We start from the raw sequence: 25,476 nt of genomic DNA, 5'->3' as shown, positions 1-25,476 counted from the left end.
CGGGCGGCCTTGCAACACCCCTGGCGGCTCTGCCACCCCACCGCACCCCAGGGGAGCGGGCGGCTCGGTCCCGCCAGGTGGCCATCGACTGACTGCCGGCCCGCTGCCTGCAGCTGCCTTCGGTCCTCCGGATCCCGGCCCCTGCGTGCCGGGGAGAGGGAAGCCCGGTTTCTCAGCATTTCGGCCATGCTGGGTTCCCCACCTCTCCCCTCCCCCATTAGTGGAGACTTTTGGGGAGCGGGGGGGGGGAGTGAGGCCAGGGTCAGAGGCGAATGCACGCCTCTCCCCACGGCTGGCATGCTGAGGAAGCAGAGGGTGCCAGCTGGCCCTCTGGCCGGCGCTCCCTCGCCCCTGCTGAGCGGCTCAGTGGGCAGCAGACTGACTGCCTGGCCGGATGGCTGCACTACTGGGAGAAGGCCCAAAAATTCCTTTCCATTCCTTTCCTCAGGCTGGAACATACCTACCACGGACAGTGCCTGGCACCCAGCAGGCGCTTCAGGGCAGATGGCAAAACAGCCTCTTCCCACAAGGCTTCCTTCACGCCCACAAGATGGAGTTAGGTGGCTTTAAAAGTGGATTCCCCTGGAACTGAAATTCTCTGCCTGAGGGCGTGGTGACGGCCATGGGCAGAGACGGCTTTGAAAGGGGATCTGGCAGAGGCATGGCGGAGAGGTCTCCCAGTGGCTGCAAGCCACAGCGACTCACATTCAGAGGCAGGCCAGGAGGCAACATCAGGGGGAGGCCTCGGCCTCCCTGCCCCATGGTTGGCCCTGCAGTGGGACAGGCTGGCCCCTGGGTGAGACGGGAGGCTGGGCTGGAGGGACCCTCCCTGGCCTGCTCCGGCAGGGCTCTTCTGAGGCTCTTATCCGACCCCACCTGGAGTCCTGTGTGCATATCTCAAGGCCGCACTTCAAAAAATACATGGACAAAATGGAGAGGGGGCAGAGGAGAGTGACAAGGGTGACCAGGGCCTGGGGACCAAGCCCTAGGAGGGAAGGCTGAGGGACTTGGGAATGTTCGTCTGGAGAAGACAAGGTGGAGAGGACAGTAATGGCTTCAAAGGGTAGAGCAGTAGAATCGGCTCCCCCGCACCGGCAGTCTTTAAGCAGGGGCCGGACAGATCCTTCTCCTGGGTGCTTGAGGCTGATCCAGCACTGAGCAGGGGGCTGGACTAGAGGGCCTGGATGGCCCCTTCCCCCTCTCGGATGCTATCAAGGAAGGCCTCTGTGGTTGGCCACTGAGAAGAGCCGGTTGGCCATTGTATGAAACAGGATGCTGGAGGAGACGCATCACCGGTATTCAGCAGGGCTCTTCTTGCTTGTGCACACAAATCTGAGGGGGTAAATCTACCAGCATCCCTTATCTGCGATGGCTAAACTGAACCTCCACGCTCCTATGCAGGATACCTCTGCCTGTCTGACAAGGCACAGGGCATGGGGGCTGCCTTCATACCCTGCTGTGGCCTTCCCAGAGGCACCTGGCCAGCCACGTGGGGAGCGGAAGGCTGTCCTGGAAAAGGGCAAGCATGCTTCACTTCTTGTATTCTTACCAAAGCAGATGGAAAAGATGCAGAGATCTGAGCCTGTTCTCCACAGCATCATATCATATATTATTATTAGAAGCAATTAAATAGTAACACACAACAGTTTAATTAAAAGCCTTGTAAATTAACTGTAAACTTTGCTTTAAACCCTGCCACGACATTACTTCTACATGTGCTTGTGAAGACCACACAAACCTCTTTTAAGCTCCTCCGCATCGTTAAATTTCCATTAATCAGAAAAGCTGCAACAACTTAGTTAATGTCTCTTTCCAGCTCTCATAAACTGAGCCTGTGACATAGAAGAGCATCAAGAGCAGCAGGGGACTCTCTGATGCAGCTTTGAAGCCTGGAATCTAATGGTCCCCCACCCGCCCACCCAAGGACACAGTTTCTTAAGGGGAGCTGAAAAAGGTGACACCTCTTTCTTCAGGGGCAGGGGGCCAGGGGCCCTCGTGAGATTTGGGGCTTACTCTTTCTTACAAGTGACTGGAGCCCCAGAGGAGGCAGACGGTCTAAAATCTTCTGCACAAGAAGTTACCAGCGTTTCAGAATTTAAAAGCCATCGAAACAGTATCCTTGAAGCTCACGGTGACTACTCTGTACAAACATTCTCCTTATTAAAACACTGAAATACATTAAAGACAATCTGAAACTGCAACACAAGTTCTGGGATTCTGCATGAAAGCAACAGGTCGCCAGTTTGAGCCCCAGGGGAAGGATGGAGACACCGGCAACACCTTCACCACCTTGGAGCGCTTCTGGTCCCCCCACCCCCACCCCTGAACCATTCTGGGGCTCAGCCTCATGTTTTATCAGTCTTGTAGAGAAGGAAGAAGTGGGGCTACACAACTGAGGTGAGAGAGGAGAGCTGCTGGCAATACGTTTAGAGAAGGGAACTGGTCGGTCTCCCTGCTGTTATTTCTGTGGTCACTCAAGAAGATGGGTCTTAGTGGGAGGAGGAGGAGGAGGAGAAAAACCCCCTCCCCCTCGGGTGGTGTCGAGCCAGAACAAGAGGCGTCTCTCTTTTCTTCCACAAGGACCACAATCTGGGGGAAGAGGTTTCCTTCTGCCAGGCCCAGAAGCGGTCCTTTCAGCTGGGGGAGGTATGGGAAGGGGTCTCTTCAGCTCATTCAGAGCCAGGACTTTGCCGTACCTTGTAGACACTGGTTCTAAGACCCCCTGGCATTGCCAGCTGTGTGAGGACTGAAGAGTTATAACATTATATTGTAAAGAATAAAGAAGAAGAAGAATAGAAGATTGCAGAGCAGAAGCCGCCCGTAAGGCTTTTTCTTTCTCAATAGATGTTTGAGAACTACAAAGCACACACCTACGTTGTGCGTTGAGGGAGGAGGGAAGTACCGAGTGAGACACCAGCAGGCCTCCTCTCCTCTTCCACTGTGCTGCATTACTATGGAAACACTCCTGAAATCTCTGATGCGGTTGCCTTCTTCCCCCACCCTCTTTGCAGCCTACAGTGAAAGGTTTAGTGGCAGCACAAAGAGGGAGGGGGGAGGGGGGAGGGAAAGAGAAAGACTCCTCGTGGCAGGAAAGCAGAGAGGCCCCCTGTCCCTGCGCCGGCTTCAGAGCACACGTGTGCCCAGGGTGGCCGGCAAAGGGGCAGCTTCAAACAGGTGCAGAGACTTCCTCCCACTGCTCAGTTTGGTACCTGTGCTGACTTCTGTGTGCCTAATCAACGGCAACCACAAGGGAGGTCTGTGACAGATTCCCTCCCACTTTGGGAAGAGCCTTTCTGCCCTCGTTGCAGGATCATTCCTCTGACTGGAGCCGGAATCCGCCAAAGTCTTCCTCCGGCTCGCAGGCTGCTGCCATCGGATACCTGCCCACGGGTGCCGTGGGGTAGGAGAAGACGGGGCTTTCTGGAGGAGTCCTCTGCGGTTCTCTCGGGCCGGAGTTCCACTCACGATAGAGAAGCTGCAAGGAAAGCGAGCCAGCGTCACTGCAAAGGGGCAAGAGGCCATGAAGCAGCACAGCCCTGCTTCTCTCCCGCTCTTCCTGGGCCGGCAACCAGCAGGGGTCTGCAGGGCTCCACGTTATTCTCACAAGTTAACCAGCATGGCAGTTTCCCTGGGACAAGCAGCTCAGTCTCTGCGGGAAACTAGAAATGGACACAAGAATGGTCTCTGTCCAGAAACCTGGGGCAAAACATTCCTGTCCACGAGGGCCCTTTCCTGCTGACCGGAAATCAATACTTCTTCACAGGCGGACTCTAGTGGGAAATGGCTGCACACTTACCTCATCAGGAATGAAACAGAGCAGGCCATTTTCCCCGGGCGCTGCAGGAATCAAAGGGCTTAGAGAGACTGTTGAGAAACGGCCTCATGGCTGACTTTGCATGTTTTTGACTTTTGCACGGAAATATCCTCATAGGGACACATCCAGGCCCCCTGGTCCATCGAGATGAGCCCTGTGTACTCAGACAGGCAGTTGCTCTCTGGGGTCTCAGGCTGAGGTCTGAGAGGTTTCTGGGGATTGACCCTGGGACCTTCTGCAGGCCAAGCAGAGGCTCCATCATGTGGCCTTTAACCTCACCCCCCTTCCCTTCCCGAACGTAGATATTCCTTGAACCGGGAATCCCTTCTGTGCATATAACTGAGGGGATGTGGCCCCAAGTTCCCGAAATTTCCTCTCCAGTAAATGAGTCAGTTTTTAAGGAGACACAAGAGCCTTTCTTCTTGCTGATGAACCAGCCAGGAGCGAGTGGAACAGGTAGGGGTGCTCAGGTTACCTACAACTGCCCTGCTTTGACGTTTCCCCTGAACGAGCTGGAATCATGAAAGACAAGAGGATGCCGTGGACTCGCCTCTGCTCATTGTTACAGAGTCCCCCCTACATCAGGTTTCTGATTATTGACGATATTAGAAGGCTGTCCACATCAGAATATGCCTCCCGGATTGAAGGAAGCTCGGGAGAGTAACCCCCACCCACCCACCCACTGCTTGAGGCACCCCAAGTCCCAGCTTGCCTGCTCATTGCTGTGTCTCTGGAAGCCCGGATCCTCTTTTCCATAGAAGGGGGCAGCAGAGCCCGGCATGCTGAGAAAGGTCTTCCTTGGCGCTCCGTAGTGTGGGGCAGCTGAACTGCTGTCTCCTTCATCAAATGGCTGGGGTGGGTGCCTCCTCCAGCTAGCCTTCTTCAGCCTGGAATGTGCAGATTGCAAACAGACCACAGGTTCAGCAGGTGTAAAGGCACACAGGGCCTCGTGGTCAAAAATGTCTACTCAATAAGAGCTCAGGTATCATTATTCAAGGGTGTATGGCTTTCAGATATGTCTTCTCCATGCAGAGCCTCCCTGGAAGGAAATCAGTCCCCCAGCATTCAAATGGAAATGTTTAATTCCTGGGAAAATGCAGTTTTTCCTCCAGTCATGGGAACAAAAGGTGCTTTGGGTTTTTAAAAGATCTTTAGGAGCCAGTTCTCCTCTAGGGTCCACTGGAGCTCAGAACAAAAGAAGTAGCCAAACCCTGCCCCATTTCACCAATTTTGTTCCCCCCCCCATTTGTATGCCTTCCCTTCTGTAGGGAAAGAGAGCCTTCCTCCCGCACCTGGGGGGGGGTCCTCACACCTTCCCCTCCTCCCCTGCCAAGAAAGGTTCTCGCCCTACTCATCCATGCTGCTTTGCCGTTTCTTCAGCTCCTCCAGATGATAGCAGACGGACAGGACACCACCTTTTTCCATCCTTTGCTGTTTGGCCCCCTTTTTCTTCCTCCGACACAGTTCCTTGGGTGATGGAAGTTTCTGCTCTGTTGGGAGCACCTGCCAGGGAAAAGAGCCTCCTTCTGCCTCCACGGGCCTTTGAGCTACACAGCCAGACATCTGACGGGAGAAGAACACAGATGCATGGCGGCGACATTTCACAGGGAGAAGTAGGGTCCCATTTTGTGGCCCTTCTGTTCTCATGCAAAGGATCTTTGCACACAGCAGCCTCCAGCTGCAAGCGGACCTTGCCCAGAGACACATCTGGCCACATCTGAGGCCTCTAACTTAGACTGCAACTCTTGTCGAGCCAGCATCCCACTCACAGCCACCCCAGTTGTGGCCCTCTCTTCTGTTCTGAGTGGCTCCAGGCGCATCATCTGCCCAGTGCCCCGAGGGCCAGCTGCTTGCAGAGAGCTCAAGCCAGAAGGCAGAGCTCTGTTCTCAGGAGCCAGCCCCCCAGGGCCCACGGGCAGCTCCTCCTCCATGTGCCACGAGAGTTTCTCAGGGGACTGTGAGCCCTGTTAATTAGGGGGGGTGCCCTTTGCATTTCCCGCCTCAGGCACCAAGTTCTCTGCCAACGTTTAAGCAAAGTAAACCTAATTAATATGCTGGGCGTGTCTGGGATTCTCCAGGTAAAATAATTATCCTCCGTCTTTTCACAGTTTGTGGTGCATATTAGACCACAACAGCAAAGTATCAGGTTCCTCGGAGCAAATTATGTTTGCAGCAAAACACACACAGAGTGAGCATATTAATCAAGACAAACCCTATTCGGGTTTTCCTTTCTGAAACATGGGGCATTCGTTCCGCTGAAGGAAAGGCAGATAATTTCAAGCCAAGCGGCATGCTGTCGATTCAGAACCTACCAGCAGGGACGGCGCCTCGTGGTATTCGTCCATCCAGTGGGAGCTGAAAGATAAATGCTCTGCCAAGTACTCTCTTTTGTGACATATTATAAATCCAGAGTGTGGAGAGGCGGGTTTGGCAGTCATGGGCATAAGCTGCATTTGGTTTAAACGCAAACCACAGAGAAGCTGCTAAAGAGATCAAGCAGCTTGATGGCATTAGAACTTTGGCCCAGCAAGCCCCGTGTTCTCTCCTCTGGCTGGCAGTGGCTGTCCCAGAAAGGCCTCAGGCACAGAAAGGTCTTTCTCGGCCCCTACAGCATGAAATCCCTCCAGGGCTGGAGAGGGAGGGAAGATTGACCTGGGGGTCCCTGGCATGCATTCGCAGCCTTTGTTCTGCTAGTGAGTTATGGGTTCCTCCACCTCAGGTCACTCGGGTCTTCTCTGGACAGAAGTGGCTCTTCAAACCCTCGTGCAGAAAAATGACTCCTGCATGAGAACCACCAGCTAGAGATGCCAGCAATGGCACAGGGGGCTCTCTGCATGCTGAGCGACAGCCATCCTCCAAGGAAAACAGGATTCTTTGCCTTGCATAAATTTGGTATGTTGGGTATATTTGCATATCTTTGCATACATACTCTTTCTGGTAACCTGACAAACCGCCCAGAGCTGCAAAGAAATGGGTGGTATAGAAATCTAAATAAATAAATAAAGCTATCTAGGGGCACTGAAATTCACTGGCGAACTCTGGAAGTCTTAAGCGTACAGCCAAAAGCCAAGAATCTTTCTAAAAGATTCTTCAGGGTGCCACTGGACTCTGACTTTGCTCCCAAAATAATGTATGTGATTCTCAAAATCAGCAGCTGCTGGCCACACACAAAAATATATATACACCGCCCTCCCATGAGGCTCAGGGCTGTTTACACAAAATGTAGAGGATGCACACCATAATCATAACTATAACCACCATAACAGTGGGATTCAAATTAACAACAGAACTATAACAGTTTACATAACAACAATAACTTCTATAATGTGTAACATGAATGTGTGGGGAGGTCAGTTTGTGTTCACGCCATGAGGCCTACGCAAGCAATGTGGGCTGTTGCGCCACACATCAGAAGGGGAATTTGGGTTTTTCAGACTGCTGTAAAACCCTGCCGCTCACAGGTTGGCCCGGCAAGCCATCCAGAATCTGTGAATCTCTTTGCATGGCATTCTTGTGTTGCTTGACAACCAAAGCAGCCTGGCTATTTCTGGGGTATGGAAGGCAATTTCAGGCTGTCCTCCAAAACACTGAGTATAGAACAAGGAAGAAAGGAAGCTAGGGAGAGCTCCCAAATTTGAATGCCACTGAAGTACCTTTGCTGTTGGACAAGCCTGTCCCAAAAGTCACTATGGGAATAGTCGGTACTGGCCACGTCAGGGTCCTCTTCCAACGTGTATCTGCTGACCATCTTGGACTGCCTTGGGAAGCAGAGAAAGATTATGCATGTTATGGATAAGCCTGGCCCAATATAATATGTCAGCCTCTAGACCTCTATGTTGATGGCCCTCCAAAGGACCTGGCTGTGTGAGACAGGATCCTGGACTATGCTGGATAACCAAACACTTGAAGGGCTGTCACATAGAAGATGGACCAGAGTGCTTTTCTGTTGCCCCAGAGGGTTGGACCAGAACCAATGGGTTGAAATTCATTCAAAAGAATTTTTGGCTAAACATAGGGAAGAAGTTCCTGACAGTTCCTCAGCGGAACAGGCTTCCTTGGGAGGTGGTGAGTTCTCCTTCTTTGGAAGTTTTTAAGCTGGGGTTTGATAGTTATCTGACAGAAATTTTGATTTTTATGAACTTTAGGCAGATTGAGTGGATTCTGCAGATTTTTGGTGGAGGGATCACTTGGGGTCACTGTGGGTGGGCAGGTAGCTGTGAATTCCTGCATTGTGCAGGGGGTTGGACTAGATGACCCTGGAGGTCCCCTCCAACTCTATGATTAGACAGACCACTGCTCTAATCCAGCAGTGCTCTTCTAACATTCTTAAGACACACACACAATGTAAAGTTTTCTATTTTCTCTTGTCTCAGGACATTCTTGCATTCACATGTATATAGGCACTTACAAAAGTGTGTCGGGTACAAACATATGCGGCTTACACATCTGAGAGTGCGCCAAATGAATGTATTGAAAGACCTGAAAGGGAAACATGATGACCCAGCCTAGGAAATAGGCAAGGGCCTTGTTATTCCTGTGAAAGTGCCCCAAAAGCATGGAGGGACCAGAACCTAGCTGGGCGAAGCAGCCTCTGCAGTGCTGGCAAGAAAGCAGGCCCCCCCTCGGCTTCATCTGAGGGGTTCCTCAAGAGTCACTTGGCTCAGCCAGCTCCCTGGAGACAAGGCAGGTTTCTCAAGGATCACTTAACCAAAGGAGAAGATTATGCCCGGCACTGCTGTCCAAATAAATGGATTTCCCCGCCCGATAGAAAGCTCTTCCACTTGTTTGGTTTCTTTCTGCCACCTGCTGGTAGTTATTTGCCTAAGGTGGGGCTGCTATATATTTTACAACTTTTAGTGGTTTTAAATCACCTCTCCAGAAGTGGGAAGGGCAATAATGCTCTCACAGGTCAGGCTGCTGGTAAAGTTATGATTATGACCTCCCAGGAGAAATGAAAGGTAAAGTTCTCAGTCTCAGAGAGGCCTCCTTATCTTGCTTTTGCCTCGCCCCAAAATTCAAACCTGGTGAGTCAGCCCAAATCCTGTAGAGAAAGAATTGCACTTCAGCCTTTGTGTCGTGCTGTTCTGCATGTTCCTCTCCAGTGGCAGGCGGAGTTGCGTGGCTGCCCAGTGCCTGAATAGGAGCGTCCTGGAGTGTTTTCCAGAAGGCCGCTGAGTAGGGATCTGCCCACAGCACGGAGCCACGAAGCAGGGAAGGAAGCACGCAGACCCGCTGAGCTGACGTTGATTTATTTTATGAATAATCATATTTATAGACCGCCACTTGCGGTTCAGCTGGCTCGGGATCCCCCGTGCCTGATGCCTGCGGTGCTCCACAGGTGAAGGCGCATCTGTCACTCACCCTGTCTAATTACAAACCTCTAAATGGACTGCTGCTTTGCGGTAAACCAAACCAACTTACTTTGCATAGGGGATGAGGGGAACATCACTGTCCTCTTCCATTTCTGGGGAAGTTTGGTGGAGTCTCTTTGGGTCCTGCATTTTTACTCCTCTCCTGAGTCTCCTCTTAGCCTGACATGAACAACAGAAACAGACAGGTCAGCCCAGCAGGCCCCATGTCCCGGAAGGCCCCTTCCTCTTTGCAGGCCCATTGGTTGCCATTTTGGTCTGGGGACAACTCGGGGATCACAGCTGAGCCTTTGGGATGTGCCTCTGGCCTCTTGGTGCCCCTGGACACCATACTTGTTTGGACAACAAGGGGGCACGGCAGGCCACGCTGCCTCACAGGGTGTGACTGGTGCCCACCTGAATCCAGAATGCCCTTTCTAAGAAATCAACATTTTTTTCTGGAGGGGGAACCCTGCTCCACCAATAATACTCCTATATATTTCTCTCATCTGCACCTTGCCCTTTCTCCGAGGGGGAATTCAGTGTAGCATTTTTTTTGGGGGGGGGGTTTGGCCCCATCCTATCCTCCCCTCACAACACGCCTGGGTGAGCTGGGTAAGGCTGAGAAACCGACTGGAGGCTCGTGATGGTGCAGAGGTTAAAACGCAGGCTATTGTGTCCCACGCCCACAACTGTGACAACCGCACTGGGCTGCAATTCCCTCCTGGCAGGCAGCCCCCCCCCCTCAGAGCCCCCAACCGGGGCAGACACCATGGCCATTGATACCTGAGGGGATGCTGAAGGAGGGAGGGAGGGAGGGAGGGAGGGGTCCGGTGCAGGGAGAGTGTGGCGTGTTAGGCGGGGCCCCGGCATGAGAGGGTGGCGGGTGTGTGGGCAGGGAGCACAAGGGCAGCCATTTTGGCAGAGCTCTCTCTCTCTCTCTCTCTCTCTTCCCCTTCGTGGCCTCAGGCGGGGGCCAAATGGGGGAATTCTCACGGCTGGCTTGAAGGCAGGAAATGGCGGGAAAACCTCTGAGGCGAGGAAAGATGGGCGGGAGGGCGGGGGGGGGAAGCGGCAGGTAAATCTGGGCTGAGCCCCGGAGGGGCCCTGACTGGGTGGGATGCTTTAAATACGTCAGGCGCGGAGGGAGAGAAAGGAAGGCCACAGACATCTCATGTCCATGGGAGGGAAGGTGCAGCTGAGTGTGTGAGGGACACGTTATTTGGGGCGACGGAGGAGGAGGAGGAGACAAGATGGCAGGGAGGACGGGATGTGTGCCTGAAGGAGAAAGAGAAAAGGGAGAAGCCCCAGAGAAAGTTGCCCTCTGGATGGCCGGCTGGGGAGGGGCGTCGCTGTCAGGAGGACAAGATGGCGGAGGGAATGGTGGTCCTCCTCTAGCTGGGCAAAGGGAAGGGCGGGCTGGGCCCCATGGGGCGCCCCAACCCCTGCAGTGTAGGAAGGTGTGGGGACAAGGAGAGACCTGCTGGCCACGTACCAAGAGGACCGCGCAGGTAGTCCCAGGCCTGGGGCTTGTTTATTACTCCTTGGGGCAGAAATAGACAATATTTGGGCTCTTTAAAGCTTATATCTCCGAGGTGCTCCTGGCCTCCTTAAGCTGCCAAGCAATGAGCCACACTCAACAGGCCCATAAATATTCACTGATGGAAAATCTCAGATTTGTGACAAAACTTTTCTTACATCCTTTATCCACACCCACCCCAGTACATCTCCATTATTGCTCCACTGCTTTTTCACTTATATTTCCCTTCCTATAAATCTTTAAAACATGTACTTTAATATTTCTGACAGAATGGCAACACTTGGTAGATGAACCTGAATCCTTGATTCCTGTGTAGAAGTCAGCAGACAGCAAATTAATATTCTGTATTCTTTATAACCCAACAGAATAACTCTTGGAGCACCTCTGCCCCCGAGACGGACAGCGCAAGCGTCAAGGTCCGTATGTACAGAAGGGGCTTAACAATGGGGTGGGGGGCTGTGACACCCCCTTGCCCCTGCCTGGAGCCAGGCCCAGGCCCAGCCGCAGTCCCCCTCCCCTGCCCTAGCCCCTGGGCACGTCCCTCGCGTCCCTCCTGTGGAACCAGCCTTGGAAAGTGCGGGGGGGGGGTGGGCTTCTCCTGGCACAGGTGCCCCCCCGCCCCCCTCCCCTGGCAGCTCTAAGGGCATTGGCTTTGGAGGAGAACTGGTAGCAGCCGCCGCCGCCGCCGCGGGAAGGAGACCTCCGGGAAAGGGGATTCCTGCCGGATTTGCCTTCCCAGCCCCGTGCGCGAGGCGCATTGGTGCGGCGGCCCCTGACTGGGCATCGGGGCGCACAGGGGCATCGTGCCCTTGCAGCCGGCAGGGAGGGCAGCCCGTGAGCTCGCTTGGGCGCTTGGGCGCGGAGCCACGCCGTCCGGCCGCCTTCTCCGCCCCCGGCCCAGCGGCCCCTGCCCTGGATCGCCATCCACCCCGGCGGGGGGATCTGCTGCAGGCGCTCTGGGCCCGAGGGAGCCTGCCACTGCTGGCTCCAGCACGCTCTCCACGGGCGAAGTCCAAAGGGGCAGTTCCCAGGGGCCGCGGCCGGGTCATCTAGTCCAGCCCCCTGCCAAACGCCGGCGATCCGCAGCCGGCCGCCCAGGCTGGGGGGGGGGGGGGGCTGCAGGCCGGGGCACGGGGCACGGGGCAGGGCCGAGAGGGCGGGGGCGGGGGCGGGCCTAGGCCGCGACTCCGCCCCTGCGCGCGCATCTTCCCGCCCCGCCCCGCCCCGGGCCGGCCGGCGGGCTGGCTGCAGCGGCGCGGAGGGGAGCGCGTTGCCCTTTTAAGAGCTGCCCACCTCCCGGGGAGGGAGGGGCCGGGCGACTTTTCCCGTCTCGCGACATTCCCCCGCCCCGCCCCGGCTTTGCCCTGCCCGGCGGGCGCCGGCTCCCTGGGCGCCCTCTCCTCTCCGCTCCCCCGCCGCCGCCCGGGCCCCGCGCCCCGGCCCCGCCATGCCGGCGCCCTGAGCTGGCGGCGCTGCCCGGAGGCCCCGCCGGAGAGAGAGAGAGAGAGAGGGAGGGAAGGAAGGAAGGAAGGAGCCCGCAGGCAGGTGGGTCGGCCGGGCGGACAGGCAGGCAGGCGGCCGGCCACAGAGCTCCTCCTGCTGCTGCTGCTGCGGGGCGGGCGGCGGAGCGCCGAGGCCGGGGCGGGGACTGGGGACTGGGGACTGGGGCCTGCGCCTGGGAGGGCCTCCCCCTCCCCCCCCCAGTTAGCCCCGAGGGGAGGGAGGGAGGGACCGGGGGGGGGAGACGCCTGCGGCCGGCGGCTTGGCTCGCTTGCGGGAGCCCGCCCTTTCCTCTGCTCCGGCCCACGAGGCTCTCGGTCAGGCATGTGGGCTACAGAGGATGGACGAGGGTCCCCCGCCCGCCCGCCCGCCCGCCCGCCCACCCGCCCAATAAAATATCAAAGGTGTCCGGAAATTGCCCGCCACGAGCCTTAGGGGAGTGTCGGGCTATAAATCCAAATAATAAGTGTCCCAGGGCCGGGGGTCCTAATGGCAGCGCTCCCGGCATCCCCCGGAGGAGCAGGTCGACTCGGTGGGAGGGCCTGGGCTCGGCGGCAAGCTGTGGAAAGGCGTGTGGCCCAGGTAGGGACTGGTGAGGAGAAGACCTGGCCCAGGAGCTGTGCGTGCTCCCCCTCCCCCCCCGTCACTAGGCCACAAGGACCCCCTTCGGCTAGCAAACAGGACCCCTGCCTGTGTTGTCCCTGGGTCCCCCCCCAGTACTTAATCCCCCAAAGTTCATAAAAGCAAAACCCGGGGGGGGGGGCAGTTGGAAGCACAAAGGAGAACTGGCTGGTCAGTGCTTATTTTTAGAAGTGTGACCTGTTCCTGGCATTGGATGCAAATACATAGAGATGTCCCTGAACTGTGTTGAAGCTGGAAAATACAAACAGACTCTGTGGAGGACAAGCTGTGACGGTCCCCTTCAGGGATTATAAAACGAGGGAAACTATCTTGCTCCTTGGGGAAAGGAAAGCTGATGCTGGAGAATGCCAAACCTGTGTGTGGCACAGACAGAACTCTGCATGTGGCACAGTCTTGAGTGTCTCAGGAGCATGCAAGGGGGGCGGGGGGAGAGGCAGTGTGTTCTCCTGGCACTTGCCAACCCTCCCTGGGACACAAGGAGGGCCCTGGGGGTGGCGATGGTGGTGACAGGAAGTGATGTATTTGAGGGAGATCAAGATGGGTGGCCGTGGGAGTCTGTCTGTGGCAGTAGAAAAGAACCAGAGTCCAGGAGCACCTTCAAGACCAACACAATTGGTGGCCGGGGAGGAGCTTTTGAGGAGTCCCTTGATGAAGTGAGCAGTGACTCTTGAAAGCTCCTCCCTTGCCACAAATCTGGCCAGTCTTTTGGGGTGATAGTGGGCTCTTGTTCTTTTGGGCTCTCAGGTGATCCTCAGTCTTCTCTTCCTTGCCTGACAGACTGGTTTTGTTGTTGTTCGGGTTGCAGGAGAAGGGGACGGTTCCCTGAGCCTGGTGTTCACAGATGGCTGTCCCTCCTAGCCCTGCCGCAGGCTAATGTGTCCAGAGGGCATCCTGTCGTGATCCAGCCTGCAGCTTGGGAACAGCTGCCATTTGGGAGAAAGGTGAGAGGCGAGCAGGGAGGCCAGAGTCTCTGTGGGAAGCGGGCTGTTTGTGCTGCCTCCTCTCCGTTCTGGGAAAGGCCCTGCATGTCTCTGGGCTGTGTCAGGGGGCTCTCTAGTGATGCCTCCCCCCCCCCTTCTTCTTGTGCTTAATTTCTGGGCCTGTCAATGGATGCAGTTCACCTTCGCCTTCCTTTGTGGTGCTCAAGAGTAGATTACCCGGCGTAAATCAATACAGTCCGTATGATGGGACATCTGATAAACAATGTTCCAGGACTGGGATTAGAGCATCTCTCCCCTGAACCACGTGGGGGGTTTGATGACTAATAACACCTGGATTAAGACAGTTCTCGGAGGCATAACTTCACACGAGGCTGAGACACAAGACAGTCATTCCACACGCACATGTTTGATCGTGGCCAAAAGGGCTCTCAGGAACAATAAACCATAATTCTGCTGTTCTAAACAGAACGGTTGAAGGTGGGGAGGGTTTGCAGATCTCAGAGAGCCTCCCCCCCCACCTCCTACAAAAAGTGGCTGTTGAGTTTTTGTGATGAACTGGCCATCTTCTCCTTGGGATATTTTCCTCTTGCTTTGGATCCTCTCCTGTTTTCCTTGGCCCTCCTGATCCCTTCCCTCGTGACTGCTCGCTGAGGGGCAGCCAGCTGATCAAATATATCTTGCTTTGCCAGGAGGCCTTGGTGACCTCTCCCCCCCCCCCCCATGAAAAAAGCTTTGAGTGAAGGGCTGAGCTGGCCAGGGAGCTTGCTTGCTTGCTGCTTGCCTTCTTCTCTGTTTGGTTCTGCAGGCTGGGAGTTGGTTTTGCCTGCTGCCCTTTGGTCTGGGTTGCTTAAAGCAGGGAGGGGGAGGCACTGCTCAGAGATGGGCCCGCTGTCAGTGGGACAAGGTTTGCCAGCCAGTTGGGTCTGGGTCTTGCTGGCGGGGCAGGAAGTCAAAAGTGCCGCCTGCCTGTCCACTCCACAAGGACTGTGGGAGCCCTTCCCCTCCCTCTTTGGCCTCCTAGCCTGGCAGTCCCAAAGCTCCCTTTGTCTGCTCCCTTCCTGCCAACAACTGACGGCAGCCCTTTCAGCCTCCGGCCCCGCTGTGAGGTGTGCTCTGTGGCCTGCTCTTTCCTCTACTGTAGGCAGCTTCAGCGCTCCCCTCTTCCCCCCCCCTCCCCGTTCTGCCTTCCTGCTTCTAGGTGCTTTGTGCTCAAGGCTGCACCCCTCCCGCGCCTTCCCCAAGCCCCAACATTCATGGATGTGTCACACAAGGACCTGGTCTCATCACAGCAGCTTTGTGCTGTTCTGAAACTTGCTATTCTCTGGCAGAAGGACATCAAAGGGGGGACTATCAAAAGTGAGAATTCCTTGGGAACTTGATCTCCTCTCCCAAGGACTTAAAGAACTGGGACTCCTGGGCCGTGACTGGGCTTGTCGGGTTATCTAAGCTAGGGAGAATGCCATATCGCCGGTTCCTGCTGTTATGAATGGTCTTGAGATTGTCTTTCTCTTGATTGCATTTGGATTTTACAAAGTCTCCTCTGTCCCTCTACTTCTGCACTTCATGGCCCTCCATGGCCCTCCGCCCCTTCACTCACTTTGCATCCAGAAGTCTGAGATGCATCTCAGACAAAGTGGGCTGGAGTCCACAGTGAAACCTTGGTGGTTTTGAGGCTGCTCCTCTGGTGGGATTGTGGCCCCTGTTGCTGGTGTGGGTCCAAAATCATGGCCCAGGACAACGGTGGCAGGTGGGCCTCCATGCGATTGGCTGGGGGCCTGTTCTGGCAGCCCTTGCAAGGGAAAGAGAGATTTTGTGGACCTCTTGAACGGCTGCTTGTTTTTTTGGACGTCTTTCAAGCATTTGGCTTTTTGCTCCCTGTGAATACTGGGCGTGCCGGTTCTGTCTGCATGCATTCATGAGCACAGAGGTGGTGCCCAGATCTGGCTGCAGCCACATCCCTGCCTAAGCAGCCCTCCATCAGGAGAGAGAGTCAGCCTCCGCTGATGGCTCAGGCGCACGCCCCTTCTGTGGGAGATGCGTAGCACCGCCCTTGCAGCTTGGCTTGTTGACTGACAGGAGGAGGGCTGAGCCAGGCCCTTTGCACAGGCCCTAGAACTCCTGCTGGAGGTTTCCCAGCCATGCCGGCCTGCCCATTGCCGCGATCTGGATGGAGCTGCGTTGTGGGGGCGGCTCCAGCTGCATCGATCCCCGTAAGGCCGGTTGGGTAAGGTGCTTCTCCGGCAGCCGGGCCAGTGCAAGAGGCAGCGTGTTGTGAGGGGACCCTGGGGCACCCAGTGGCAGTCCTGACCAGGTACGTGTTAATTTGACTTGTCCTTTCAGGCAGCTGGACTTCTGTCCCCTCCTTGCCGCGAGGCCTGATTAGTGGGGTAGTTCAAGGGACCTGTCAGGGCCACAGAGAGCATCTGATTGCATGAAGAAGGTCCCAGGTTAAATCCCCGGCCTCCCCAGTCAGAGGGAACAGGGAGCTCCCGGAGAGCCCCTGCCAGTGCCGTTGGGAAGAATGAACGTGAAGGCCTGATTCGGTGTAAAGCAACCTGGGTGCTCATGCCCCTGGTTTCCACAGTCCTGCAGCTGTGTGAGGCCGAGGGCTTCCAGGAAAGCAAGTGAAAAAGGGTCAGCTTGGATCTACGATGTCTTCTGTCCACTCTGGGAGATGTTTTTTTGGATGTCTGGAGAGTGTTGCCTGCTCAGAATTGCTGAAATAAGGAGGGATGTTTTTGGGCCAGGGCGTGTGTCCTTTACGGCCAGTAATTAGCGCTGCCAGGTGGCCCAGGAGTCTTAATTACAGGCTTAGCAGCACTTTGGGTGGCTCCTTCATGCCGCGGATGTCACAGGAGAGACCAGCTAGACTAGCAGCTTATCGTGGCCGTTGTCTGCGAATGAGAAAGCAAGCTGGCAGGTGGGCAGGCCTTAGTGTGGGATCTCTTTCCAAAAACTGGCCGGGGCACCTGAGCTGTCCCTCTCGTCGTGGAGGGTGGAGGAAACGCAAACTCGAGCTCTCATTCGGGAGCTGGAGGCTGCCGCTCCGTGGCAGAGCCGTCTCACCTGCAGAAGGCCTTGAGGTCGAGCCTCGCCTCTCCTCGGCCTCTTGAGTGCCGGAAGGGCTGGAATGACCTTTCTGTGCCTGCTAGTCGGAGTGGACAGTCCCCAGGTGGTGTGACCCTCTCTGAGGCTGATCCAGAGGATCTGTGCTGGGTTGGGCTTTCTTATTTATGTTGGGGGGCGTGTGGAACGGCACTTACAGTACTGGACTAGGGTCTGAGAGACCTGGGTTTGAATCTCCTGCACCCCGTGAAGTTGCTGGGGGTGTCCTGAGGCCAGTCATACCCTCTCAGCCCCACAGGGATGTTGTGAGATAAAAACGAGGCGTGCCCTGTAAGCTGCTGGGGTTCCCACACAGCTCTGGTGGTGGTGGGGAGCTCTTTCTTCCTCCTTAGCAGAGCTCTGAGCCCCTTTGGTCTCTCCTCTAGTTTTTAAAGGCTGTTCCCTGCAGCAAACTCTTTGAAAGCCCAGCCAGTAGTTTGGCCCTTTGCATGCCTTTTTCTCTCACGGGCCAAGATGTGGGCAGAGAGGGTGCACCCCAGGCCTCTCACAGGCACACCCAGGTCTCCCCTGAGGCATCCCCCTGCTTTAGAAGAGCGGAGGGGGCTCTCTGAGAGCCTGCCCCCTGCTGGCCACAACAGGATCTTTGCCTGGTCCGGTCTAGGGTGCCAGTTTTCTTTTTCTGTTTTGTAAGCCTGAGTTGGAAAGCTTCCCTTTGTGGAAGTGTTGGTTTTCATTGGCAAGGAATGCCCCAAGCGGAAAGGAGGTTGTTGCTTTAGGCTTTCTCTGGCTCCCTTGCTTACTCGGCCGGAATATTTTTGCAGCCGGGGTGGCTGCTGGTGGGAAATGGAAAGAGAGCTTGTAGCGGCAGGAAAGAGCTCACAGCACAGAGCTGAAACAGCAAATGTTTTAAACACACAAGCCAGTTTTTCGGCTGTGAAAATCTGCTGTGGGGAAGCAGGAGGGGACCCTGGGAAATCCCTTGTGCTTCACTGGCCTGCAGATGAGTCTGTCCAGATCGTTTTCCCCCAGACATACGGCAAGTGGGAGCAGGAAGGAATCTTTCCTGGATGTGGTTGGAAGGTGCAAGTGGGGGGGGGGGCTTCCTGCCCCATCTAGCTCCAGATCATGTTGCCAGGCGGATTAGCATAACAGGCCAATGCCTGGTTTGGGAAACCAACGCTGCCGGCCTCACCCAAAGGACTGTTTAGATTGCTACTGGAGTCCCCTGGGCATCAGACAAAGCCACCAGGGGGAGAGGCTTGTGGATGAGGGCCTGCTGCCTTAACAGCATGGTAAGTCCCGTGGGCCAAGGGAATGTTTGCCTGCCCACCTCTGTAAGACTCCTCCTTCTGCATTTCGACTCTCAGATGTTCACGGAAGTGGCAGGCGTTGCTTGCTGGGCTTGCTGAGGGTGGAAAGGAGCTGCTGGCCACTTGCCCTCCTTCCTTAGGCTTCTCTCGTGGTGCCTTGTGGGGAAGGCAAAGGGGTGGGGTGGCTGTGGCTCTTCTGGGTCCAGGCCCCCTTGATCCGGTTGGACTGAGCTGGCTGCTGTAGCAGAAAGGAGGAAGGATGTCTTGGTTGGGATTCCAGCGCCCTTCCTGCTTTCCACCGCATTCTCTCTCTCTCTCTCTCTCTCTCCCAGATAAACACACGCGCCTCTGCGGGAACGCAGCTCCCCGGCTGGCCGGCCGGCCGTTTGGCTTGGTGAATGAAAACAGCGGGTCTGACATGCCTGAGGCTTTCATCCCAGGTCCTTCCTATTTTTATCCTGACATTTTAAAACATGGAAGCAGACATGGTTGCGTTTGGGTTGTGTGTTTTTAAAGAGCTCAGTTTAGAACCCGAAATGCTCTGATGACAGCCTCGCAGACCGTGGCCTGCCAGTGAGCGTGGGCTTCCTCTCCTTCGGCCGAAGCATCCATGTGTCCTTGGACTAGCGCAGGTTGGCTTGTCTGACCCGCCTGATGGCAACATGGCTGGTTATAAGTGGCCGCTGAGGGGTGGGGTCTGATGCTGCTGGCCCTGGCCCATGCCTAGCGCTCCGAGAGGGGCAGGCTGACGGAGCCTGATGCTGGCTCAGGACTTGCAAGGGCCCTTTCGGCTCCCTCCCTGGACGGCATGTAGGAGCAGCTGGAGCAGCTGCCTTGGCAGGCCGGTTGGCATCTGCACAGGGGCGTGGCCTGATGTTTGAGCAGCATTAGTGCATGGGCTGAATACTTGAAACAGCCTCCCAAATCTCTCCCTCCCCCTCCTCTGGGAGTTTTCAGAGAGGAACTGACAAGTCGGGGTATATTGCGGGGGGGGGGGGCGTGCTACAGGCTCTCTTCTATGGTTAGGTTTCTGCATGATTTTTTAAATGTTATCTCAGGAACTACAACGATAATATCTCTGACAAGTAGGCATCCAGTCAGCACCAAGAGACTTTGCAGTAGCATCGTTTGCGTTACGTTTGCTCCAGAGTGGAGATGCGATTGGAAGTAGAAGGCTGGCGGGTCTGAGGCTCCGGGGCTGCTGAGGCCGGGTGGTTTGCCCACAGAGGGCTGCGGTTCGGGGTCTGGAGGTCGAGGCGTGGGGGGAAGCCTGTTTCCGAGACTCAGGCCTTGGGGAGTCTCTGCTCGGCCGAGCGTCTGGTGCCAGGCTGGAGGGACCTCCAGGGGGCCGGCCTTGGAAGGAGGCTGCAGTGCAAGAGTTGTGTGCCTCCGTCTGGGGGCCGGGGTGAGCACAGGCCGGGCTCCTCTCTGTTCACGCTCTTGCTCTGCTGGGGAGCAGCTGTCCTGGCTAAAAATAATTCCTTTGGAGCTGTCAGCAGCCATCATGTGAGCAAGCAGCTTGATTTTGCTATCTCTGCACTGCTGCTTTGATGTCCTTGGGATCACTTTGTGCCGGGAAATGGCCATTGCGTGTGGTGTTTTGAAAGGGGGCTGAGCAGCGTGGGATGGGGGGGCAGCATTTCCCCACTCCCTTTCCCCTTCAGCCCGGGCTGCGTTCTCCAAGGATGAGCTGAGGTGTGTATTCTTTGGCAGCTGGGGTATGTTTGGTTTTAGGTTAGGGTTCTGTCTCTTCGCTCTACCAGCTCCCCTTCTGGAGACCTGGCTGGCCCAGGCTATCTGGTCAGGCCCGAGACCTCCGAGGCAGCTGGACCAGTCTGCTCCTTCCCCGGAAGGCTTCTGCACCCCTCTCCTTGCCTGGCCAGCCGCTTCCTTGACGCTTCTGTGCTTTGAGCCCTGGAAGCACAAGTGCTGCCCTCTTGGAGGGGCTGCTTCCGTAGCCAAGGGAGGGGAAGGGACTCTCCCCAGCGGAGGCCTTTGGGAGGCAGAATTCCTTGACGGGGCTGCTGGCTGGGGGCCAAGATTCCGACGAGCCCTTTGGGAGGAGATGCTCCTGGCTTCAGCATGGTGTAGGGCCTGGAGTGTTTGATTCGGAGCTGGGAGAAGCAGGGTCTCATTCCTGCTCTGCCTGCCACGGAAGCTTGCTGGATGGCCTTGGGCCAGTTGTACACCCTCAGCCAATCCTACCTCACAGGGTTGTTGTTGCGATGATGGAAGCAGGGAGGGGAGAATTATGTGAGCCATCCTCAGGGCCCACTGGAGAGGCACACGGGCTACGAAGGAAGCAAACAGAGGCCCCTTCCTGGCTGCCCGGGCGACAGAGTGGCCGAGGCCCTTTTGGCTCTGGTTTTGAACTCTCTGAGCCGACTCGCAGGGAGCGATTCAAAGTGCTGGAAGGGCTGCCTGCCGCTAGGGGGTTGCTTCCGCTCCTGCAAGTCTTGTCCCAGGCCCACCAATGGAATGGCCTATCGGGGCAGGTTCCTGGCACCCCTCGCTGTTGCCTGGCCCTGGGTCTTCTTCGCTTGCAGCCCTGTTTGTTCGGCTCCTGCTTGTCTTAACGAGCCACAGTCCGCTTGTCCCCTCCAGCCCCGGGGCCTGCTGTGGATGGCCTTGGGCAGGATCCCTTTCCTTCCTCACGCAGTCACTGCCGTGCTGCCCCCCCCTGTAGGGAAGGCTAGCCCAGAAGCCCCCTGCGTGTCGGGTGGGCTCTGCCCTCCTGAAGTACCTGGCTGAGTGGGGCTGGAGAGCCTGGCCTCGGGCGGCCTCTGCTTGCATGGCTGAGGCAGCCCCAAAGCATGTTTCCCCTTTAGCCTGGGCTCCTGGCTTGGAGAAGCGGAGTGTTGACGAGTTCAGATCAGGCCTTGTGCTCTTAGGGAGGCAGCCCACAGGTGCATGGGGGTGAGGAGGGCGGAGCACTCAAGGTTTGTGCTTGGCATTGGCCGTGACTCGTGGCTGTCCGTCCCTGTCCTGCCGCGTGGGGACCAGCTGCTTTTCCCCTGGTGGCTTCTGCAGCCTCACTTGTTCTCTGCACCTTGAGGCAAGGCGAACCTTCCTTCAGGGGCTGCTGATGGCTCTTGGTGCTGCAGGGGCTGTTGTCTGAGTGATCTCTGGGGTCTTGGCTGGGCCATAGAAACGGGGCCTGGTCTGGGGCACTAAAGGCACACTGGTTGATTTGTTTTTATTCGTACCTCACTTTTTGGGTGACGGTGCTTCTCAAGGTGGTTCTGGCCAGTTGCAAGGGAGTCGTGCTCCAGTCCTTAGTCCACGGGTGTTGGGGGGGGGGGAAACGATTGGATTGGTCATTTGTTTGCAGTGGAGACCCCCACCCCACCCTACTCTTCAGTTGCGGGCCTTTTTCCAGGGAAGAAAGCAAATCTTCCTTCCGTGGGAAGGGGGGTACTTTTCTGTGCTAAGGAATCCAGGCTGCAGTGGGGCTAAGAAAATGCAGCCCCAGCCCCTCCCTCCCATGGCTGGGGTGTGTAGGTGGGAGCCCCAGCAGAGAGGCAAGGATCCCTTGAGCGCCCCAGCTGCCCTGCTGAGGCATGCACCTTGAGATGGAAAGGCAGAGAATGCGCCTTGGCAGGCTCCGAGAGCCGGGTGGACCCGTTCCAGGAGAGGGAAGCGTCTGGGGCTGGATGCCAGGTAGACGAGGAAGGGCTGTGGCTAGCAGCATAACGATTGCATATTTGTGCACATTTGTGCATTGGGCAGAATTCAGTTGTGGCTGGCTGGCTGGCCTGGCCTGGCAAGTGTCTAGGTGGAAGGTGAAGTTCTCTGCCCTGCTGAGCGTCCCTTCCCTGCTCCCTTGCGCTCTCCTCCCCGGTGCTCTGGCCTGGCCTCCTCCCTCCTCAGCTGCGCCTGCCACAGAGGCCAAGCTGCAGAGGAGCCCTGGCTGGCCAAGCCCTTCTGAGTGGGTGTGGGGTGGCCTTGCAGCTGTGTTCAGAACCCGTGGACTTCTGGGAGCCCCTTCTGGGTGCTCCACCCGTCACTTCCTTCTGTGGCTGCTTAGGAGGCTGACCCCAAGCCATGCAGAGTGCAGCTCGCAGGAATTTCTGGCCGCTGGCTGCCAAGTGCAGCGTCCCCTTCTTGCCAAGTTCATGAAGCTTCACATAGTGGGCAGATGATGTAGACGCGCTCTCTTGCATCCGATGAAGTGGGTTCTGGCGTGCAGAAGCTGCTGCCGGAAGAAACCTGCCTGTGTTTCGGGAACCACCCATGTGATTCCCTGTTGTTTGCCTTGCAGTTGTCTCACTGAGTTGTCTGTTTGGAATGTATTATTCAAGGTGTTTTGTCCCTCTGCTGCTGCAATGCTCCTTCCTTTGGTTGAAGCGCCTGGAACGGTGAGGCTCCAGACCGTCTGGGCCAAACCCTGAGATTCTTCACAGAAGAAATGTAAGTTTTGGCAAGAAAGGTGCCGTGGCTGCAGTCCGCGGACTTCATGCCGCTCGTTTCTCCCGTAAAATGGCCGGGTTGGAGCCCAGGAGTGCCTCAGAGGCCACCAGGCATTTCGGGAAGTGAGCTTTGGAGAGCCTTTGTTGGGTAGGATGATCATAGGGTGCCTTCCAGGGTTCCTAGAGCGGTTGCGCGAAGTCTGGGAAGGCTTTTGGCTGATGGGGGCCGTGGCTAGTTGGGAAGATGACGCCCGGTGGGGGAAGGAGGGGGGCGGATTTTGAGGAATTTCCCATTTTTCCTGGGCAAGAACTGGAACTTCCAGTCAACACAGAGAGAGACAGTGAAATGTTCTCCTTTTAGAACGAATAAAATGCTTTGAAAGGGAATGTCGAGGGTGACGATTTTATGTAAGGCAGCCGATAGCACTAGCAAATAATACTCCCTGTATATTCTTTGGCCTGTACAACTCATTCCCAAGCATTCATTGCAAGAACGCGACTCATGTGTCCGCAGTTAACATGCTCAAGTGTGCATGATGGTCATGAAGAGGTCACTGTGTTTTGAAGTTTAATGACCTCAATACCCAGAGATGTTGCTAGGTTTGTGTTGAGTGGATGGGCTTGTTTCTGGTGGTCAGGTAGATTCACGGAGGATGCTGGCTGAGAGGAACCTCCACATTCAGAGGCATTAAATCTCTGAATCCCACAGCCAGGCGGCAACATCAGAGGAAAGCCCCGGCCTCTATGCCCTGTTGTGAACCTCCCGAGGAATTGATTGACCTCTCTGTGTGAGCCAGGATGCCGGATGGGCCCCTGGTCTGATCCTAGAGGGTTCTTCTGAGGTTCTTATGTCCTGCCCAATTAACACCCTTTCTTTACTACAAGATCTGTTTTCTGTGTCAACTTTCCTTCCTTCCTGGCAAAACCTAAGGCGCGCGTTGCCGGAGGATGCAGCCGGTTGCAATTCTCTCCCCTTGGTATTGGCTATAGTTGCAATTTTGCTTGTAGTAACCAAAGATTTTTACTGTTAAGTAAATAAATAAGCCACATGGTACAAATGTTTGTGCCAAGTTATTGTTGATGTGGTTCATGATGCTGAAGCAGTGAAATAAGTTTAGGCTTCATAAGTTAATATGGAATGTTTTTCCCTCCCTCCTGGGAGGAACCACCCTCTGGTTCACAACTGCACCACGCACTGCCAGGGTGGTGGTATACCCAGTTGGGGCTCCCCAAGTAATATGGGGATTATCCCATATCCAGTTGGAAGGACTGGACCGCTTCCTCTGTGAGGTTTATCCTCACCGGCCAAGCTTCAGGGGGTCTGTCTGGGTAGGCCAGCTGAAGGGGCAACGTCTGCCGTAATGCCGTGTTTCCAAGGGAGTTCTGCGTTTGACCTTGCGCCAGGAAGCCGGGCAGAGGCTTCCAGCGAATTAATTCATGGGGAATCCCGCATGGTGTAATGGCTAAAGGAGGGCGGAGAAACTGGGCTGGATTCTGCACTCCTTCCACATGCAGCCAGCTGGGTGACCTTGGGCCAGTCCTCTTAGAGTTGTCCCCGCAGAGCAATTCTCTTAGAGCTCTCCCGGCTCTACCTGCCTCACCGGCAAAAACCGTAAGCCTTCCCCGTCACTTGTGCTGAAGCTCTCTGTGCCTCTCTGTTTCTGTCACGGTTCTCAGTGCAGAAAGTAAATGTGGCACAGAGTTGCCCTGACCTGCTTGTCTCTTCCCCCTGCAGGTAATCCCGCGGTGAGCTGCCCCTGAATCCGACCCAGAATGGCCAGCGCTTCCGTCAAAGTGGCTGTCCGGGTGCGGCCCTTCAATGCCCGAGAAATCAGCCGCGATGCCAGATGTGTGATTCAGATGCAGGGGAAAAGCACCTGTAAGTTCCCTCCCCCCTAGGGGGCTCCCCCCTTTGGGGTCAAGGGAGGGGAGGAAAAGCCACACGAGGGGAGGGACGTCTCTGTCTGAAGCGCAGGACAAAGGAGGCATTAACCACAGAGTTCCCTGTGTGATGACGGCCTGTTCAGTGGGGATGGCTGGAGCAGGGCTGAAGGTGCCCTGAAGGTCCCCTCAGCCCTTGGGGGTGGCTGCGGAGGATTCACCTCTTTCCATGGGAGGCTGTTCATGCCAGGGGGGCTGAGGCTCAGACCACCGTTCCCTTGCCAGAACGCAGGCAGTGTCGAATTCCTCCCCAACGTGCATCAGGAGGAAGGGGCTTCTTCCCAGCCGTCTGATTAGCCGTCTGGCCAGTGAGACAGCCCGTTTGGAAGGCAGGGAGGGCACAGGCCTGGGCTACTGGAATGTGCTCCACATTGGGCAGCTCTTGAAGAGAACCCAGAAATTGCCTCGTCATTTTTGGGGGGGGGGGGCTAGACTGTGGGGGTCATGTCCTGCCATCTTGGAACAGCTCCACTAGACCTAGGAACAAGCTGCCGCCAGTCGACGATGCTCTAGGGCCGAGCACCAGCAAGCCCAGTCTCCGGGCAACCCCCTGCCAGCTGTGCATGTGAAAATTATCTAGTGAGGAGGGGGGAAACCGGGGAGGGCGAGGACTCCTGCCTGCTGACTTAATGGAGCCTGCAGACTTTTGTTCTAGACGGTGTCCCAGAGACACTCCGAGAGGAAGTTTTGGGTGGAGAATCCTGCTCAGAGGCTTTGATGGGATTTTGGCTGGCTGTGCGGATTTTACAGCTTATCAAAACAGGAGTGCGCTAACATCTTTGGGATTCATGAACTTGAATTAATGATGCTGCTGGGTAATGGGAGCGGCAGACTTAGTGTCTGTCAGAGTCCTGGTGCTTTTGTGTCAGTCAATATATGCTCACTGCCAGAAACTTGTTCTCCTTCAAAGTCTGCAGAACTGTGTGAATACAAACCAACTTTCTGCCTAAAATCTCCGCTGCCTT

At 56.0% G+C, this 25,476-nt stretch overlaps 2 protein-coding genes across 6 annotated transcripts in view; one reads left to right on the top strand and one right to left on the bottom strand.

Moving 5' to 3' along the window:
- Window positions 1–1,628: 1,628 nt before the first annotated feature.
- On the bottom strand, window positions 1,629–11,848 carry INCA1 (inhibitor of CDK, cyclin A1 interacting protein 1). Of its 2 annotated transcripts, XM_077315385.1 has the most exons (7): window positions 10,996–11,848; window positions 9,236–9,345; window positions 7,468–7,572; window positions 6,127–6,169; window positions 5,166–5,377; window positions 4,527–4,701; window positions 1,629–3,475 (listed from the first exon to the last, which is right to left on the bottom strand). In XM_077315385.1, the coding sequence occupies exons 2-7, from the start codon at window positions 9,313–9,315 to the stop codon at window positions 3,311–3,313; spliced, it is 780 nt and encodes a 259-aa protein (XP_077171500.1). In that variant the 5' UTR covers window positions 9,316–9,345; window positions 10,996–11,848; the 3' UTR covers window positions 1,629–3,310. The 2 variants fall into 2 exon arrangements, with proteins under 2 accessions (XP_077171500.1, XP_077171499.1); XM_077315384.1 differs by having other exon boundaries at window positions 9,236–11,846.
- An 87-nt stretch (window positions 11,849–11,935) lies between these two features.
- Window positions 11,936–25,476, top strand: part of KIF1C (kinesin family member 1C) — a 28,847-nt gene continuing 15,306 nt past the window's right edge. The window contains exons 1-4 of one of the 4 annotated variants that reach the window (XM_077315378.1): window positions 11,936–12,247; window positions 13,650–13,785; window positions 18,494–18,601; window positions 24,306–24,449. In XM_077315378.1, the coding sequence (XP_077171493.1) occupies window positions 24,344–24,449 (106 nt within the window). In that variant the 5' untranslated portion in view covers window positions 11,936–12,247; window positions 13,650–13,785; window positions 18,494–18,601; window positions 24,306–24,343. Of the gene's footprint in view, window positions 12,248–13,649; window positions 13,786–18,493; window positions 18,602–19,835; window positions 19,857–22,551; window positions 22,572–24,305; window positions 24,450–25,476 lie in introns of those variants that run through there. The other 3 variants (XM_077315377.1, XM_077315380.1, XM_077315381.1) reach the window with 3 other exon arrangements.

This window comes from Paroedura picta, chromosome 16, assembly GCF_049243985.1.
Source record: "Paroedura picta isolate Pp20150507F chromosome 16, Ppicta_v3.0, whole genome shotgun sequence".
Classification (NCBI taxonomy): domain Eukaryota; kingdom Metazoa; phylum Chordata; class Lepidosauria; order Squamata; family Gekkonidae; genus Paroedura; species Paroedura picta.
Note: the sequence above shows the minus strand (reverse complement) of the source record. Positions and strands in the feature narration are given on the sequence as shown.